The sequence below is a fragment of the Artemia franciscana genome, chromosome 1 (genome assembly GCF_032884065.1).
Source record: "Artemia franciscana chromosome 1, ASM3288406v1, whole genome shotgun sequence".
Taxonomy (NCBI): Eukaryota; Metazoa; Arthropoda; class Branchiopoda; order Anostraca; family Artemiidae; genus Artemia; species Artemia franciscana.
The window spans coordinates 51,168,788-51,189,540 of record NC_088863.1 but is presented as its reverse complement, the minus strand read 5'-3'; the positions used below and the strand labels follow the sequence as shown (position 1 = coordinate 51,189,540).

Here is a 20,753-nt window from a genome sequence, read left to right as displayed (position 1 = left end):
GGTTTTGATAGTAGTAGAAGGTCAGGAGTTTGATTTATGGGGCAGTAGCTAAGGTGTTGTAAAGCAATTGAGGGAGCATTTTGCATATGTCTGAATGCTGACAATGCCTTTGCCTTTCGTGGGGTAGAACCGTCGAATAGATATTTGTCTTTTGGCAGACAGGAGGGGATGGGCCTGTTGATGTATGAAAATAGTGATAGGCTCATTTTTCAGTTTTTTCCGTATATGAACAGCAAGGTGGTTTTAGGTGATAAAGGCTACTTTTTAATTTAGAGATCGATGCATAGACACAACTGGGTTATGTTTTTCTTTTCTTTTCTTCAACTCGTGAAGATGGAGCATTTTAAAAATCCATTTCGGTATCTTGCATAGATTCAAATATTGGTCTTGTTTGTTTTTTTTTTGGGGGGGGGGGAATTGGTGTTGATTGCTTATTTAGAAATATTTACTTTCTGATTATTTTATTTATTGCTTAAGTTTTAAATTCTTTGGAGCCGTTCCATGCCGTTCCATGTGTTTAAACATCATAGCTTCACTGTCATGTTAAAATCAGAACAAAATTTCAGATATTTTTGGTTTCCTGATACAGTAAAGGCCGAGTAGCTTCGGGAAAAGGAATAGGTGTCTCCATAAGCATGTAATTTTTTAGCACACAGTTGCGGGAAAAAGCGTCTTTCTTATCCCCCCCCCCTATCCTGATATAAGTTGATTTCCAAAGTGCAATTTGTTACATGTGAAGGGTTGAAATGATCCTGCTAGTGGTATTATTTATACCGTTATACTTTTAATTGTAGTAGTGGTTGCTGGTCTGTTGGTAGCTTTTCTACGTTAGGCTCGGTTATCAGTTTACTTGTATTTATTTTGTTTAACCCCTAATATATAACAAGAAAACAAAACGATACAAAAATACTTGAAAACATTAGAACAATAGATTACTTTAACTAACTTAAGAGGGGGATAGAAAAGACGTTTGTGATTGGAGAAAAAGTTCCAATCTCTCCTACACTCCGCTACTTGGTTACTATTTACTTGAGATCGTGTATTAATCACATCACTCTGCTCCATTGAATTGCCGTTTCCCTACAAACGGGATAAACGAAGAAAAAACTCATTGTATTCTACTTCGTGTTTTTTTTAAGTATTTAGTATTTATATATTTTTTTTTCTGTCGGCTACTTATGGATTCTTTTGCTCCTAAATCTGTTGCGTCTGATTTGTAGTTTTGGTAAAGTTCTAGTTTTTTTCACGATTCTACAGTATAGGGATCGCAAGCCAGTTAATTTGAAAAAAATTCCGAATTTGGGTTGCAAAAACTGCAAGAAGTTTCAACTTCGATCTTTGCTTTTAATATTAAATACAATACCATTTGTTTTGAGTTTGAACCAACGGTTGTGTGGAATGGCCTTGTATCGGAAAATATGTATTGCACACAAGAAAAAACCTTCGGATCTTTTTTATGTGATCGAGTAAAAATCAAACCAAAACAAATCAGGCAGCCAAGTCACCCAAATATGACATCATACTCCAGAGAAGCATGAAAATGCTGTTTTGTCAAAAACTATATATATATATATATATATATATATATATATATATATATATATATATATATATATATATATATATATATATATATATATATATATATATATATATATATATAATATATATATATATATATATATATATAGTTATTATGTTTGTTATTATTATTAGTTTTTATCATATAATATTTTTATTATGTTTTGTTTTTTACAAAAGCTTGTAGATATTAAAAATAGCTTTCAAATGATCCCTTATGCATGAAGTTTCAGTGCTCCACTAGCGATGACGAATAAAAGGAGATGCTTTCCATCCCAAAAATTTATTTCCTTGTTGCTCAAGATGGGAACTGTATTTCTGCTCTATGGGGTTTTCGGCTTCTCAAATTTCATTGATGCCGTTTTCATTTTCATCTGGCACAATTTTTGGGAGCTTCAGGCTGTTTTTCTAAATTCTCTTGAAAAACATGGAAAGCCCTAGGGCAAACTTTATTTGTTTTTTAAGGTATTTTGTCATCAAGATTAGTCGAAATAATAGTTATCAATCCTGAATTAACTTCAAAGGGTGATTCTTCCTCACTTCGCATTTTTTTTAAACGCGTTTTTAAAATTTTTGGTTGCTAAGGGCCTAGGGCTTATTCTTTATTAGGTTTTCCCTAGAGGATAGCCATGATAAGAAACAATTTGTTGTTGTTGTTTTTTTTCATTAGTTTTTTTCATTTTTGGCTAAAAAAATACATACAATAAACTTTATTTAGGCGAACAAACCGTAAAAGTCAACAACACGATTCTGTGTTCTGTGTTGTTGTGTTGATGACGTTAAATATAGATCTTATTTCACACTTCTCTTCAACTGTCTCTTTAAAAAAAAGACCGCAGTTTCGTCACAAAGAGTTCAAGACGAGAAGTATATTAATCTTGATATTCGCGAAGAGTTGCTGATGAAAAACTCAGTTATCTGTGAAATATTGTTCTATGCAAAATATATTCACATTTTAGAGAACTGAAGGACACCAAGAAATTAAAAGTAATTTGCTGAATGTTAATGTAGTTTACTGAAATTTATGTTCTTTTTATAGTGATTTGTCTGCCGTAATGCTGGAAAGAATTTCGAACTCATTATAAAAATTATTCCTTAATAATTTCTGCTTCAATTTTAACAACTCACCGTAGGACCAAGCCGCATGAGGCCAACACGGTTACGCACGCTCCGTCGCCGTCCAAATTTTGGATCTGATCATCAAAATCGTGTAATTAGGAAAAAACACAAGGGTAAAATAAGAAAATTCTCAAAATTCAAGGGAGCAGCGCACTTCCTCGCCCCAACATGAGCAACCTTTATGTGACATCAAAATCAGTGACAAATTCATTGACATCTTGATGGGCAGAGGGAAGCAAAACTCTAACAGTGGAAACTTCGAATGTTTACACATTTTAACGCTCTTGCGATGTCCCAGTATCCCGCTAGCAATGGACAAAATAATGGGCATATTCGGGGCATGTCGAGCTGTTTTTTGAAATTCCCCAAGATGCGTTTAGTACTTTACCTCACTGTTACGATAATATAAATAACATTTAACTTTTTTTCCTGAATAGTTAAATGATTTCTTAGACAGACTACCATTTTTTAAACATTATTCGTAAAAGAATAAAAAAGAGGCATCAATGCGTTTCAATCTATTTTCCTAAATTTCCAAAAATTGTTTCCAATTTTTTTTTCAACTTATACTTTTATCCTAAACATAAGTAACAGTTGTTATTCCCAAAATGGTTTTAATTAAATTTTTTTCAGTCGGTAGTTTCAATTTGCGAGTGTTTTAGTTTTCACTTACTAAAGAGGCTGAGAAGGGGTTTTTTACTAGGGGGAAGGGTTAGTAAACCTCCAGTTAAGGATATCGGAACCATTGAGGTTTTAATCGTGCTTGTAAATATGCTCCCCAGTTTTTTAAGTCCAGAAATGACCCCAAAACGTATCATTTTGGTGCCATACGGAACTTTATGATAACGTTATCAAAGCGAATCTATAAAAAGCCCGTTGATATGATCAAGAGCTTTGGATTGATCATTAAACGTGTCTCTACCATGTTGAAACAACCAACTAGTTCTGCTAGTCACCAGACGATTTATTAAACTTATTAAAGGGCTGGGAGAGAGGGTATAAGGGGGGGGGGTGATTACAAGCCTCATGGTCCGGGTTTTGATTATGGAGATGACGATGGTATCCTTTACATGCTTCCCAGATTTTGCACGCCAGAAATGGCACCAAAAACTTGGCACTTATTATGGTATTATCAAGCGGAATTTGTGACAAAAATTTAGATATATCAATTAGCTTTCTAGTGAGCCCTTTAGCAGCTCTCTATATTGTCCCAGCGCAACAAAAGCAGTAAAAAAAAAAGGAGACCTTTATGCTAAAATTATCCTATATTGGGTTTTTGACCATTAGTAATGCAATGGTGCAATTTTTGTTTCAATCAAATTCCGTTTTTAATGGGATTATCTGGAATTTCTATAAATTTGTTTTTGCAATCAACTTTTACTACTAAAATTGTGCGAAATAGTAGTTACCATTCATTAATCAGTTTTAAATGGTAGTTTTGTTTTCGCAATAGGGAATTTATATCAGAATGTTTATCCAGACTTCAGGTCACTATGTGCAAGAAAAGTTGATCAGTCTTGACAGTATTGAGGTTTCTGAAACATATTATGCTTTAGGTGGACATTATTGAAAGTGATCTAATAGCGTGTTAAAAGGAAGGTCCCTTAGCTTGACCAAAGTTTTACTCACATCAGATGTATTTTAAAAAAAAGAAGAAGAAAGAAGTACAACAGAACGTGTTTATTTGCAGAAAAAATAACTCGTTTGAATGTTATCTTTGTTCTCCATAAGAAATTGTAATATAACACCGTTCTTCTTTTATCTGTCATTGCAGAAACAAAAAAAAAACTTTTAAGGGCCAAAAAGACTAAGTATTTCAAAGGTCTTTTCTTTTTAAAGTTTGCTCGTTAACCCTAATATTCTTAACCCTATATTGCCCAGTGGATTGACGCTATACTTGGCAGTATGGGGTCCATGGATCGATTCCCGGACCCAGGGGGGGCCCATTGATCGATTCCCGCTGAACCAGGGCTGGGCGTCAAGCTTGCTTCGTGTCCCTGTAAAAAAGAGATGTCCTAGCAACTGAGATCGACTCGACGCTCTATGTGCCAGCAATGACTCTGGAGGGTCTTTATCCTTTTTTCTTGTCTTAATAGGTAAGATAAGATACAAAGTATGCGACAGATTTGCATCGACACATGATTGAAGGTAGTCAAAATAGTTTTCATTTTGTTTTTCTTCCAAAAATGCTGATCCTAGGAAATTTCTAGACTTAATCATAACATTAAGCCCAATCTAAATTTATAATCGCTTTATAACTATTTTGTAGCATAATCATTGTGAAAAATCATTTAATTGTTTTAATAAATTTTATTCGAAATCCAAAGAGTATTCATAAACACGACTATTTTCTGCAGTCAAATTTCTCTGGAGGGAATTACTGCATCTGAATTATGCTCTGAGGAAAGGTGAGCTGAAACTTACTGAACTAGTAGTTTCTTCCAAAGTATGCATCCAGCAAACATGAGTAAACGTCATAGGAAACTTATAAAAACACAATTGACCGTAACTGTAATGTATAGCTATGTATCTGTAATCAAATGCCCGGTGGCGGAATCGACAACATTAAAGTTCATACAACAAAAATTATGTAATGTGGTTTAAACTTGGGCGCTTCGAAAGAAGAAGTGGGATTTATTAGATCCTCCTCGGTCCGACTAACCGCATTTCAAACAGTAAGCTTTGTGCAAAATTTGGTTCCATCCCGCTTTCTAGGGCTATAATGAGAGGAAGGTTGAGATAGCTAGGACACGTTCTGTGGAAAAAGCATGGCAGTTGGCCAAAGATCGTCCTTTTCCGCCAATCATCTAGGTTCAAACGAAGGCAGGTCTTTTTGAACGGGATGAGAAGAGGTCATGAAAGGATTTTAAGGAAATCGCCACTTTTTGGGAGGGTGTACAGAGGGACACTTTGTATTGATTGGGATGGAGGAGGAGCATGCGTAGTTGATTTTGGGCTCAGGTGGCTTGGTGCTGCAGTGAGCTGTTATTATTAGTAGTAGTAATAGTAATCTATACTCATAACATCCTCTTTTTCAGAATGTCGTCCTTGTTCTCCTGAAGAAACTCTAACGGCATTTTGTTCATCTGATTTTGTCGCTGCGGGAACAATATCTGCCATGGCACAAAACACAGACGAAGATCGAACAGAACTAACAATCCGTAGCACACGAGTGCTGCGACAAGTGTCTCATGTGTTTACTAAAAAACGAAAACGGGAAATTGATTCCCACTCGGGGGTGACATATGGTGCATTGCATGTGCCCTTAGCTTGCGGGGCTACGGAAGGCCCTGGGGAATTTATGTTTATGGGCCAATTGAGGCTTGAAGAAGCGAGAGTTTTATGTGCCCCTCGTATAGAGGAATGGGCTGCTATTGTTGATAAAGCTAATCTTGAGGGTACTGCCCAGTGTAACGTTGAATTATGATTGTACATAGAGAATATAAATATGCATACTGACATCCAAGTGCTGGAAATGGTACTGATCATTCTAGTAAATTCCATGGCGGATAGTTGGTTTCGTCAAATCAGATTTCCTTTTTGTATTAGTGCCAATCGGGTCATTTGATCTTCATGTAGATTTTTTTATCCCCTCCCTTAGATCTCCTAAAATACCTTTTTATGGCACTTGGTATTAACCAAGTGACATATAGCGATAGCAAATTCTGTTGGTCTGTCTGTCCCAGTTTTGCTACTTTAAGCACTTCCAGGTAAGCTAGGACGGTGAAATTTGGCAAGCGTATCAGAGACCGGGCCCAATTAAATTAGAAATAGTCGTTTTCCCGATTTGACCATCTGGGGGGCTGAAGGGAGATGAAAAATTAGAAAAATTGAGGTATATTTAACTTACGAGTGGGCGATTGGATCTTAATGAATTTTGATATTTAGAAGGACGTCGTGACTCAGAGCTCTTATGTTAAATCCTGACCGGCATTAAGCCTCTGATTTTCCTTTTAAAGCAATCTATTGATTCATAGAATTTTGCTAGAGCTCATACCATATGAGCTCTTGGCTCTTCCGACCTCGTCTTAAGTGCCATATTAGCTCTTAGCTCTTGTTCGTCATGTCTTTGAAAAAATCCACTTTATGTATTTTCATTAAAAAAAATGTCCTGCTAGACTTCGAAAAAAAATATTTTGCCCCCTTCCATAAATTTTTGGGGTTGGGGCCACTGTCTCTTTTCTCAAAAATGTGATTACATCCGGATTTAAAATTTCAGAGATCAATCTAGAAATTTGAAAATCACCCAAAGGAGTCCTAATTGTCAAAATCACGTTTGGTTTTTGAATCTGTGTTGCCAGGTGAGGCGAATTTGCGCTATTTTGAGTGCTTTGTGACGTGTTGGCGTGTCGAGGTTGTTCAATTAGCATGTTTTTCAACTAATGTTTTTGTGATTGCACCTTTTGCATATTTTTGCTCAAGAGGTGGTGCCTGTCCTGTAGTTTCGCTTTTATGATTGGTGTCAAGCATATGACAACACTGCTTTTAGTTCATATTATTTCCCAAAAGTACAATCAGCAATGTTTTCCCAACCGAAATAATTTTCTACCGTAAAGTCAGTAAAAATAAGTTGACTGTTTATGCTTAGCTGTTAAAGCACCTACAAATAGAATAAATTGATATCGAAATATTTAGTAATTGGTCTCGGTATTTATGTTTATACTCTGCCACTGTAGATAAACTTGTAAATAGTGATTTTTTTTCATTTATTTATTTAGGCAGAGTTGCATATCTTCTAAAAATTGTGCTTTCATAATGGTTTTAAAACCGTATCCCAACTAAAAGCCTCAGCAGCAATTTGAACAGATTCAAAATGCTTGTTTTCCAATTCAAACTCTCGAAAATACATTATATTTACTACATTTAATCTAAAAATTCTTACTAATGCCAAAAGAAGGAAAACATGAGAAATTTGTTATGTGCCGAGAATAATGACTTTTTTGTATATTTCCAATTGCGTTGGTGCTCACTCAAAAGTTAAAAATCTAGTAATTTTTGTGCTAATAGAAAATTCCTTCCTTAGGACTGATCCAACTTAATTTTGAACTCACCGCGTAACTGTTCTTCCTATTTTCTAGCGTAACCATGCCATTAAAGTACCAACCTAAATATGTACACATTCCTTGCTGACACCCAAGTGCCAAAGTTAAGTACTTTTAGATCAAAAGAAACGCCAAACCAGTTGGGTGTGAAAGGTGTTAGTTTAACCCAATATTCTAAATTATATATTTATGTTTTTTTTTTCACGTAGAGAACTTTATCGAAGTTGCTGTTTTTCGATAGTTTTTAGTTTCGGAATGCTTGGTTATATTCGACTGATAAGGTTTTTTAGACCGATTGATTCTCTTATTCTTTCTCTTTCATTAATTCTCTTTTTTCTTTAAGTGTCTCAAAAGTTGTTTTAGTTCTACAGTAACGTTTCATTATTATAACAGATTATCGAGTCTTCCATAATACATTCCTGCAAGATTTATTGCATTTCCATTTTATTGCGGTCCATTTTCCTCTCCTTTTGCTTCAAATCTGGGTAATTTGTTTTATTCTCTAGCACAATATTTCCCGGGCTGTGAAGCGTAATCCTCTTAATTTCTCTCGGAGACTTTCATGTTTGTTTATTGAGTGTTTGAGTAGGAGAGGGGGGCGCTCCGCAAAAATAATAAAAATATTTGCGGATTCTATTGTTAATCATATTAAAATGCAGTTGTTTATTGTTCAGCCTTTAACAATAGTATTACTCTGACAAATAGGCTGTAGGTGACTTTTGGTTTTACGTGGCTCAATGTTTGGCCAAAACTGGAGTTGCCTTAGAACAGTATTTTTCCTTGTATTGAAGCTGCTAGTTTTTTCATTATGAAAAGTATTTGAGGCTAACTGTCCTAAATAAGTGTTGATGCTCACCGACACAGATTGAAGGCTACTAGTGCTTAATTCTTTTACAATGGTTTCAGTGTCATATATAGCCTTTTAGAATGTTTGTTATTCCTTGTGTTACAGTCTGAAATTGTAAATGAGCTAAAATTGCTGACGTGGGTCGTTTCCTGAATATCCAAAAAATGGTTCACAATTTGTACGGTTTGGATACAAATCGGCAGAATTTGCATTAAACAGTCCATTTTTGTTTTTTGTTTTTATTTACAATAAAATAAATTTTTGCTTCCTTTCATAATGCCGCGTCTGAGGATATATGTCTCTTTTCTCTTTTTTTTGTTTTTTTTTTCCTTTTTCTTTCTTTTTGTTCTCTTTTTTTATAATAAAGTCGAAAGCATTATTTGCACTCCTGCAAGATAAACAGTTGCTGTTAATCTGGAAAGATGAAAATCTTTCTTTTGTGTTTACACTATGAAGAAATATCGGCACTTCGGGTCCTGAAGATATTTCGTCGTCTTATAGAGGGAATTTTTGTGTAGTAAAGTTGTTTTTTTTTTTACACTGACGTGCAGTTTTAACAAAACTCTTCTTGGGTCGTTAACAACTCTTTCTCGTTGCCTTAGACGTAGTATGGTGTAGACGTAATATATATGCATGTATCTACATATTCTGAAAGTAATGAAGAGAAAAGGCTAATTACTTGCTGAAGAAAACACTGCGCAAAGATGAGTGAGCCTTTTTTTTTTACCTGCTGCTGTCTAGGGACAAGATTTTCGTTCATTTTAAATCTGCCAGATTTATTTTCAGATTTCATTACAATTTTATATTTATCGTGAAATGCTATTATTTGTTGAGGTTAAATCTGAGATCACTCAATAGTAACAGAGAAACGCGATACTCTGAGAATCAATTTTCATCTATATTTTTATTCACGGTACGAATGCCCATCACATGGGCATCTCACTGCATGAACCTAACATTACGATTGTTAATATTTGGTACAATCATTAAACATAAACAACATTATCCATAGTTTTCTTTACAATAATTCAAAATGTTTGTTTTTAAATAATGTTCTGGTTTTGTGCAATTATAATTTGATTTACGCCAGTTTTCATCGGATTGTTTTATAGACGTATTTTAAATTTATTATGCAGACATTCTGTAACATTTCTCACAAAGACGCCATAAGGGTGCCAAATTTAAAAAGAGCAACAGGGTTGTCACTCCTTGGGCTCTTGATCCCTTGAAATTTCGATCCCAAGATGTGGGAGTGGATGTTGTGAAGAATGTATATGTTAAATATTACTGTCTAAAAATGTATGACATAAGTATTATTTTTATTGTTTTAATTTTTTTTTTCAAACCTTGGGTTTTTTTTGCAAATGAATCTTGCAAAATCATTTAGTTTTCAGCGATCGCTCTGCGATTCCATTTGCAGTTTCAAAGCCTTAAAAAGTTAAAATTTTAAGTTTAAATTTAAATTTTAAATGCTATACCTCGTATTCTCTTTTTTCGAAGCCGTGTTTCATATACTTAACTGATATAATTTTACAAATGATGCTTGTATATGTATGTCATCTGTTCTTTTTTTGGGTTGTTCAGTGTTTGAACTTAACGGACTTGAAGGTTTTAATCATGCTCTGAGATTCTAAATGATTTTGTTGGAAGCTGTTTTGTACAAGCTATGTGTATTTAATTGCTAAAAATGATGTACACTTAATTTCAGAGTTTTTCTAACCTCTTACCTTAGTGTTTTAAGCTGCAAAACCTTGTCAATTTGATCCCTCAAATTTTTTTTTTAAAAAGACTTATTTTTAGTATAATAACAATTGTTTCATTTCTAGCTTATAAACTAATAACTTTAATAATTTATTGTGTATATTAAGAATGTCCTTAAAATATTTTTAATAAAATGAGGAACTGGCTCCTTAAAATCCCTGTGAATCCCCTAACAACTTCGACTGATTTACGAAAGATCCGTCTCTAATCATCCCTTTTACAAACAACACCTGAAATAATCAATTTTATGAGATTTCTTATCTTTAATTTTAGATTCTAAGATCTATTTTTCTTTTGGAGAGGAGCAACTTCAAATACAAGGGTGGCAGCAGAGTCAAAGTAAACCACTTAGTACCGAAAAATTAAATATTACTAAAATTAAACAACTAAATTAAAAATTAAAGCTAGTAATTAAAAGAAAAAAAATATTAAAGCTAGTAACTAAAATTATACATTGCATCTTTTAATCATTAGTAAGAAACTAAGAAGTCGCTGGTTGTTGCTCGCAGAGTCGTAAGCCTCCATTTAGAACGCTTTGAGGGATCCAGAGTCTATCCAAATATACACATTAATGCGGTTATTTTCCTATGTTTGAGTTAAGTATCACTAAAGGGGTTAAAAGCGATTACTCTGAAGTGTAGATTCCCGTTTATTGTTGTTTTTTTTTTCGTTAGAGTTTTCGTTAGTTTTTTTTTTCACTTCAAATTCGAATGATTGTGTTTGTTCTAATCAGGAACTTTTTTAGGGGGAGGGGATTAAGGGAATCAATTTAGAAATATTCATAAATGATAAAGATTACTGTTTAATACAGGTAAGAGCTTTATAATTTGCCCATTTCGAGCACTAAGCTCTTCAAAGAGTTGTTTCTTGGCTGTTATCTAATCATGTAGCAAAGATAGTTTTATATTTTGAAGATTTAGTTGTGTGTACACAGCTTGTGCAAATTTTTCATCTCTGTTTAATCGTGGATTTTGGTTTTTAAATGATTCAGTGTCTGTGGTATTGTTGGTTATAATTGTGCTTTCTTTGGTGTCACTACTGTCTTGTTACCGAAGATAAATGATCAATTAAAATTATTGAATTTGATCTATGTTAAATATTTTTTTCAACTGTGATAGGAATGTAAATGACTCGGATAATTCCTGAGGATTTGTATTACGCAATATAGATTATACAGGAGAGTTGAACGACTAAAAAATGTACAGGGATTTTGTTGTGTTGATAATGCAACTTTTATAACTGATTGGCGATTTTGAGGTCAAAAGACGATTCTGAGGTCAAATTTTAAATATTTCATAATAGAGAGAAAATTCTCAAAATGCCGAACTAAACAAAGGGTCCAGGGCCAGCAGAAGGAAAGGAAATAATCAAGTTTCTTTTCCTTTCCTTCTTCTATCTGTAGAGCCGTTGTTTTGATCTTCATTTGTTTTTCTGTCTTTGTTTTGTCATGGCTGGCCAGTTTGGCTTTAGGCTACATCTTCTAACTATTAATATATATATATATATATATATATATATATATATATATATATATATATATATATATATATATATATATATATATATATGTATATATATATATATATATATATATTAATATATATATATATACATATGTATATATATATTTATATATATATATATATATATATATATATATATATATATACTACCTCTTTAAAAGAGCAATAATCGTGTATATATTTGTTTTTTTTTCGAAAACGTCTCCTTATTTTTTGGGAAAATTGGTATCCCGGGAATTTTTTACCTAAAAAACAACCTATATAGGACCGAAGTTTGAGAAAATTTGTTAAATGCCTCAATTTTAGAAAAAATATTTATGTAAGTGACATCGTTTTTATATACATCCCTACAGCAATGACGTAATGTGCCATGATAATTTTGAATTTATCTTAAAGGTATCTTAATTTATTTGTTTTAATAAATGTTATTTTATCTTATTTCTCAGTTGCAAATCTCTAATGCTATTATGTAAACTGAAAAAATAAATTATTGTATCTTATAAAAAATTAAAGTTTTTTAATTAAAACTAGAGAAATACCTGAATATTTTTTAAAAAGTTTAGAAGATTTCTTTTAGGTTAAGTCCACTTTTAGCATAAAAAGAGAGATACGACAGAACAAAGACCAGTAAGCTTACAGTTTTCAAAGCAACCAGTCATATGACTTCTGTAGGAAGACCCAAAAAACGAAAATTGGCAATTGTTACAAATGATTATTCTATGGAACCACCTGATCTATCAAACGAGATAAGACCAAGAGAACGGCAAATTAAATTCACATTAGGTGAAAATCAACAACCTTGATCATCAAATAAGACGAAACTAAGACGGGTAGCTAAAGCAGAGAGCATTGACAATTTTTCTTACGTAATCAAAATCTGAAACAGAGAAGAAACGGATGTGACCATGACCGTGAAGTGGACTTGATCGTCCCTTACCGGGTGGCTAGCTACCGCTGCAACCTGGATACCCATAAAATCACGCGTCGAGTAGTAAAAACCTAAAGAAAAAAAAATACTTTTCAAATTTTCAGGTATTTCTCTGCTTTTGATAAATAAATTAAAATATTTCTCAAACACCATAAATGTACTTGCAGTTTACATAATACCTTTAGCGGTCCATGAAATAAAATTTATTAATTAAAATTTTCAGGAATTGCTCTTGTTTCGATTCACGAACCAAATTTTCTTATGAAAACTCGACAAACTAAGTTATGCATTCTAAAATCCCCTAATATTACAATTTACTGTGAAATATTTTATGAAATTTCACCCACGCAAGCGTACTCTTTTTGAATATTGTCTCAAAAAGAATAATCTTTCAGAATGTAAAAGCTTCGGTTTCATAATCGTGGGACCGTTTGTTTGAGTCTAAAATAAAGCATATTATGATTAAATTTACTAGGGGCTAGAATTCGTTCTTGATTATTAAATATAGTTAAGTTGCCTATGCATGTTAGTATATGCAAGAGTTCGTTCTTTGTTATAATTCTGATAAAACTATGGCGACATTTATCATCTAGTATATGAAAATACTTAGGAAAAATATTGATTTTGTTTTTAATGATTTTTGTTAGTAACAAAAGCACGTAGGTAGGACAGTCCTAACTTTGTAATAACCTACGCTACTATAGTGTTCTAGAAAAATGCAGTTTTTCATAAAAAAAAACTGGTCATCTTTAACAAAATTAGATACAAAAGACGCTAGGCGTGTCAATTTTCTTTGAAATGATCCCTTAAACAGCTCTCTACGATGTTCCAGTGCCCCGCTATCATTGAAAAAAAATGCCGTATATGAAGAATACCGTGGTTCCAGCCACTTTTCTTGATTTTCAAGCTAATATATTTCCTTTGGGGTTCAAAACAAAGGACGGTAAGTTTTCTATATAGGGGGTTTCGAACAAGGTGGTTCTAAACATGCATTTCTTGTTTTGATCTGACTCTATTTATAGGAGTTATGGGTAATTATGTTTCTTAGTTTTGGACTTGATCGTCTCATACTGGGCTGCTAGCTACCGCTGCAACCCAGTTTCTATTATAAAAATTACTGTGAAATTACAAATAGGAAAAAGCCCATGGCTTTTTCTTAGTTGGAATAGTAAGAGAAGAAATTCAGTATGGCACTATACCCTAGACAAGTAACGTTTCAAAAGATGCTTTTATTATCTTAACTTTCAGTTATTATATGCTGTAGTTTTCTGTTTACTAGGTTTCAGATATTTCCGAAGATACTTAGATAGTCCCCATTCACAATGGCCCATATAGATCCTTTTTATAATTATATCTAAGTGCCTTTTATAATAACATCATATTCATTCTTTATTATGATTTTAATGTAATATTATTTTCAAGGATTTCAAAAAAAATTTGATGTGCTTCAATATCCATCGGATAGACCTTGCAGAATGAAATTGCCAGTTCAGAGCCTGCTTATTTTTATTTTTAGAATGTATAAATTGTTATAGGTTAGTTCAATCTTTATAGTCTCCTTGTCAGATCTGGTTTCGGAGTATTTTTCACTAGTTTCTCTGGACTCTTCGTTACAGCTTGTCCTACGACACAGAAAATTTGCTGCCGAATATTCAGTAGAACAAACAAAATTTACGAAAATACAATTAGAAATACTTTTTTCTTGAAGAGAAATGCCTTGAATTTGTTCTAAATCATCAGTCTTACAAAGAAATATGCTAATAATCCTAGCTGGTTCGTCTTAGCCATAATTGAAAAATGTAGCTTTTCCTTCGTTATTCATAGGTACGTTTATATATATATATATATATATATATATATATATATATATATATATATATATATATATATATATATATATATATATATATATATATATATATATCGGTATTACTGCTAAATAAACTGTAAATACCCCTTCAAATATTAATATATAAATTTTCTAGGAAGTATACCTCCGTATATTCACAGTGCTGTCTAATATTTTCTATTGCATTTGTAAACTGCTCCACAGTTAGCTCCGCCTGTCATTGTCATGGATAATGTCAGCCTGTCCCAACCCAAGATGAAGGAGGAGGGTTTGGGTGACAGGTTTGCTACCTGTTCCCGTAAAAAAAAAAACCAGCAATGGAAACGTCGATAAATGCTTCGGATGAATTATCTTCCTCCCTGACAACAAGCCCAGCAAGCCTTCGGATACAATTATTGATTGCAAAACAACCAATAAAAATCGGCCTCTAGAACGTGAGATCTATGAATCAGTTATCAAAAAACCGAGCAAGTTCTCAGAGAGATGAAGCAATATAGTATTTACATTCTGGCCCTAAGCGAAAAATGTTGGAAAGGTGTAGGCCAGGAAACATTAGGCGATGGATATGTGCTGTTGTACTGTGGAGACGACAACCGTCATCAGGCAGGTGTAGGACTCATGATATCCCCTGCAGCATACTGAACAATGCTCAAAGGGACTCCAATAAACGAAAGGATCTTGTTTGGACGGTTGGATGCAATACACACAAAGCTTTCTGTCATTGTATGTTTTTCTCCTACCAATGAGGTGGATAATGATGTCAAAGATAGCTTCTATGAAACCTTGCAGCCTGTCACCAAAGACATACCCAAACATGATATTCTGTTAGTTGTGGGTGATCTGAATGCCAAAGTAGAAGCCAATTGCAAGTACCGCCCTGAAGTCCTAGGACTTCATGGACTTGGCCAGTTTTGCATTACTTGTAGACTTCGCGCTAAGTAATGACGCTGTCTTTGGTGGATCACTCTTCGAACATAAAAATGTGCTCAAGTACACAAGAGCATCCCCAGACGGTTCAACGTGAAACCAGATTCACCGTTTCTTGATCACCAGAAGGTGGGGCAAAAGCCTGTCTGACGTGCACAGGTATAATAGAGGAGACGCCCAGTCAAATCACATCCCGATGATCGCCCACATACAGATCAAACTACTTGCCCAAAAGATGATACAGGAAGATCTGAAGAAACTGTACGACTTGGAAAAGCTACAGGATTGAAAAGTCAGCAGAGATTTTTGTATATCGTCATAGAAAAATTCGATGCCTTGGCTGTTGAGGCAAAAGACTCAGAAAGTGTCAAAGGGAAATGGGATAAAATAAAAAGTGCATACACAACGTTTACCAAAGAAAAGTTGTGTTTCCGAAAGTAACCAAAGGAAAGGTGGATCTCTGACATAACATGGAAACTGAGTGACGAACGATCAGCACTCAAGTATGCCACATTCATTGCTACTACAAGGAGTTCAGAGCTGGCAATAAAACAATTATACAAAGAAAAAGATAAAGAGGTAATAACAGAGTGCAGAAAAGGGCAAGAGACAGTTCCTTGAAAAGAAAGCCGCTAGGAAGGATGACTCCAAGACTATCTACCGATTGAAAAATGAGATGGTAGGAAAACAAAACAGCTAAATTACCCTTGTCAAGGACCAAAATGGATTAATCATATCTGATCCAAAAAAATTGACGAGAGATGGGCTTCCCATTTCGAAAAACTTTTGAACAGACCGAGAACCTGTGACCGGGCAAATGTACCTAATATACCTTTTATGATTTTGAACATCCATAAAGATCCTCAAAGTGCTGAGGAGATCATGCATGGAGCAAAGAAGTTGAAAAATGGAGGAGCACCGTGTATTGATGGCACTCCAAGAACTCAATTAGTAACCTCCATATTCGTTTGGCTCTCCCTCTTCACCAAAACATGGACCTTACGGAAGGTCTCAAGAGATTGGAGCAGAGGCATTACAGTCAAACTTTTCAAAAAGGGAGACTTGATGAACTACCATAACTGGAGAGGCGTCAATCTTCTCGCTGTCTCATCCAAAATATTAGCCTTCGTCATTTTGCAGCATCTGCGAAAAGTACTAGACGCAACTCTACGACAAGAGCAGCATTTTTTCGGAACTGGGAGATCATGTTCTGATCTAATATTTGTACTGGGAATGCTTGTCCAAGAATCAAGAGAATGCAACAAAAAGCTCTGCTTCCTATTCATTGACTTTGAAAAAGCATTTGACGCAATTGACCGACATTGCTCGTCGAGAGTTCTGAAATACTAAGGTATTCCCGAGAAAATAGTAGATATGATTATAGTGCTTTATGAAAAATCGGAATGTTCCGTAAAGACCGAAAACGGCACAACCAGATTATTCAACATCACGTCTGGTTTTTGTCAAGGGTGTGTACTTTCCCCCATGCTCTTTATAATTATAATGGATTATGTCCTGAGATTCACATCATGTTACGGGTTAAGATTAAGAAACAAGCAACTGTTCGGTCTCAACTTTGTGGGCGAAGTTGTCCTTCTCGAAGAGTCTAAAAAACAAACGATTGCAGCAGCTACTTGACACTATCACCGTGAATGCAGAGAATGTTGTGCTAAAGATAAACATTGACTAAGTGAAGAACCTGGTCATGAAAGGCTCGCCAATTGTTCTCCATTGCAAAAACAAGGATCTAGAACAAGTCCAGGAGTTCAAGTACCTGTGTAGCTGGATTGACAGTGATGGAAAAATTTCGACCGAAGTTAAACGCAGAATTGGGACAAGCTACAGGTGCCTTTAATAGATTGAAGCCTATTGGAGAAGTAATAAATATTCAATGCGACTGAAGCTTTGACTCTTCAACAGCAATGTACTCTCAATTCTCTTTTACGCTAGTGAATGTTAGAAAATAAAAACCCAGCTTGAAAAAAGGATCCTCGCATTTGAAAATATGAGCCTCAGAAGAATCTTGAATACAAGCTTGCAACAAAAAAATTACAAATGTAGAAATACGCAGAAAAATAGGTAAACCTCCAGTCATCGAGTTGATGAAAAGAAGACAATGGATATACCTGAGACACATTCCTTGTATGGAAGAGAGTCCTCGAACAACCTATGAATGGAAGCCAGACAAGAAGAAAGTGAGGCCGCCCCAGAAATCCATTGAGACGAATATACGACTGAGATCTGAAGACGGCTCTTATCTCACTGCCATCTCAATTGGAAGACGTCATCGCTGCAGCATCAGTGCGGGACGAATGGAGAGAATTTGCCGACGCCCTATGCGCCACCGATGGCCCTAGAGGAAATAAGGTCTAAGGTAAAATAACTATGCGTTTCTTATATTATTTTCTTGTCGATAGATAAGCGTGTATAAATATTGCATTCACTTATTACACCATATATGGTATTAACGCATTTTTTTTTTTGTCAAAATTGGTTCTATTTTCAAAAACATTTTATTTTTAATTACAAAAGGCACTAGATATAGAAATTTCCTTTAAGATGAGCGATTACAGAGCTTTCTATGATTTTCCAGTGCCCAGGTAGCTGAGGAGGAAAAAACGGAAAGAAAAAAAAAACAGATGCCTTATATGCAGAATATCGTGGTTGCAGCCACTTTTCTTGATTTTCAAGCTAATATATTTTCCTTGATGTTCAGGCCCTGGGACGGTAAGTTCGCTGTATAGCAGATCTCCGACAAGGAGGTTCTTATAGTGTACTTCTTGTTTTGATCTGACTCTATTTTCAGGAGTTACGGGTTATTTTAGTTTTTACTATGGAGCTTGATCGTCGTTTACTAGGTTGCTAGCTATCTCTACAACCTGATTTTTTAAGCTTTCAGGTTTTTTATAGTTTTAACTAAAAAATTAAAATTATTCTTCAGATAATATAAATATTTTTCCAGTTCTTATAATAACTTTGCGATCCTGAACTGGGAACTAAAATAATAAAATTGAATTCGTTTTCTGCGGAAATAAAGCACAATGTTTGAGTACGTTCTGATACCATACTGGCTATGCATTACGTATGAAAACAAAGAAAGGAAATAATAGATTAAAAGAGAAAAATCAAATAGGTGAAAAACGAGGATTTTATCAGCCAGTAGCAAAATATGAAAAACAAGCAAATATTTCGACAAGGACCTCCGCCAAGTCGTCCTCAATGCTCAAAAAAAGAAAGAGGAAAAAAAGAAACAAAGAAGAAACAACAGCAAAATCTAACCTTTTTAAGTGAACTGCACGAGAGGAAAGAAGACACTGAATCAAAGAACAAAAACCAACTTGAAATCGATGAAAGAGAAGTTAACAATTAGATTGAATAATCATCCTTTGCCTTGCAAAAGATTTCGCCTGTCTACAATTTCGGTTTTCCTTAGATATGCAGATAGGTTGTCTTAAATTAGACTGGGCGAAAATATTCATAGAGTCTTTTAACATTAAATTATTATAAATTGGGCTTAAGGAAATATCTCCCTTGTCTCTATTTATAGCCAAATTTCTATTTATATGTTTTTTTTATCTCAATTGCCTCTTTAAAAGATTGCGGTAGGCCATTTACGGTTGATATTAAAGTTGCCTCTTCAAAAAGAACTAAATGGTCAGGATTTTCGTATATATGCTGGGCCAGAGCTGAGTCAAAGTTGTCATTTTTATTTTCCAATCTCAGGGACTTATCTATTGAAATTGTGTGTTCTTGCAATCGTTCCCCTAGTTGTTGATGGGTCCTTTCAATGTAAAATTTTCCATATGAACACGGGACTCTGTAGACACCACTACCTAGTATAGGGTGCGTTTTATCCTTTCCCGAGTTGAAAAAATGTTCAACTTTTTGTTCAGTTTTGAAAGAAACAGAGAGATTATGTTTTCTTTTGTTTTTTTTTTCTAAGTTTGTCGCTGAGTTTCGAGACGTATGGTAATGTAGTGAAAGTTTTTTTTCTCAATTGCCAGTGTAACTGAATCAAGGGGGACGGGCTCTCTGTTTTCCTGTTTTATCTTTTTTAATCGTCTATCTATTATATTTTCAATGAGGTTGATTGGGTAACCATTGCAGAATAAAATATCTTTAACATAATCTAACTCGGATTTTACATGATTACGTGAACATATTTTTAGAACCCTGTCGACTAAAGAAATTTCTAGCCCTCTTTTTACACAAGGAGGGTGATTTGACGAGAAATGTGGATACCGATCATTATGGGTCGGCTTTCTATATATAGAAAAATCAAGGCTAGAAATATTTTTTATAATTAAAACATCCGAGAAAGGGAGCTTTCCCGAATCTTCCAGTTCTATTGTAAATTGAAGATTCGAATCAAAAGAATTCAAATGTGCCAAAAAGTCTTTTAGAGAGCCCTGGCCATGTTCCCAAACAGCAAGAATATCATCAACGAAACGAAACCAGAGATATTGTTTAAGGGGAAATTATTCAAAGCAGACTGTTCTATGAAATCCATGTAAAAATTTACCAAAAAAGGAGAAAAAACAGTGCCCATGGGTAGGCCCTTGACCTGAAGGAAAATATTTTTTCGAAACATAAAATATAAAGAGGACTTGTTGCAAAGACGCACAAGCATCATTATTGTGTCAATTTCCAAGGTTTTATAATCTGACCAAGTAGAATTTTCCTCTAATTTTCTTTGTAAGGCCTGTTCACTTTTATGGACATCGCATGAAGTGTAAATGGAAATTGCATCAAAACTAGATAAGATAGTTTTTTCTGTTATACTATGATTTTTCAGCTTCTCAACAAGATCTATGGAATTTTTTATATAAGATTTCTGTGTTGTTAGAAGAGACTTGAAAATTGTAGCCAAGAATTTTCCTACACCTGTAGCTGGAGAGCTATAACATGCTACAATAGGATGTAACGGAGTATCCTTCTTATGAATTTTGGGTAGACCATAAAATTTTGGGGCTGAACAACCTTTTGGGTAAAATTTTCTGTACGTTTGAGGGGTGATTAGTTTATTGTCTTTTGAAATTTCTAATTATTTTCTCAACTGCTTGTTGTATTTATCTCTGGGATCAGTTTTATTTCTTTATAAGTATTGTTATCCAATGAAAGGGTATTTATTTTATTTTGATATCTGCAGAATCCATAATCGCAACTGTGTTTCCTT

At 34.2% G+C, this 20,753-nt stretch overlaps 1 protein-coding gene across 1 annotated transcript in view; it reads left to right on the top strand.

Annotated features, from left to right (window-relative positions):
* The window catches only part of LOC136031103 (meteorin-like protein), a 133,682-nt gene extending 122,246 nt beyond the window's left edge, over positions 1–11,436 (top strand). Inside the window, exon 5 of the mRNA XM_065710409.1 lies at positions 5,739–11,436. Coding sequence (XP_065566481.1) covers positions 5,739–6,127 — 389 coding nt within the window. The 3' untranslated portion in view covers positions 6,128–11,436. The remainder of the gene's footprint in view (positions 1–5,738) is intronic.
* The last annotated feature ends 9,317 nt before the right edge of the window (positions 11,437–20,753 follow it).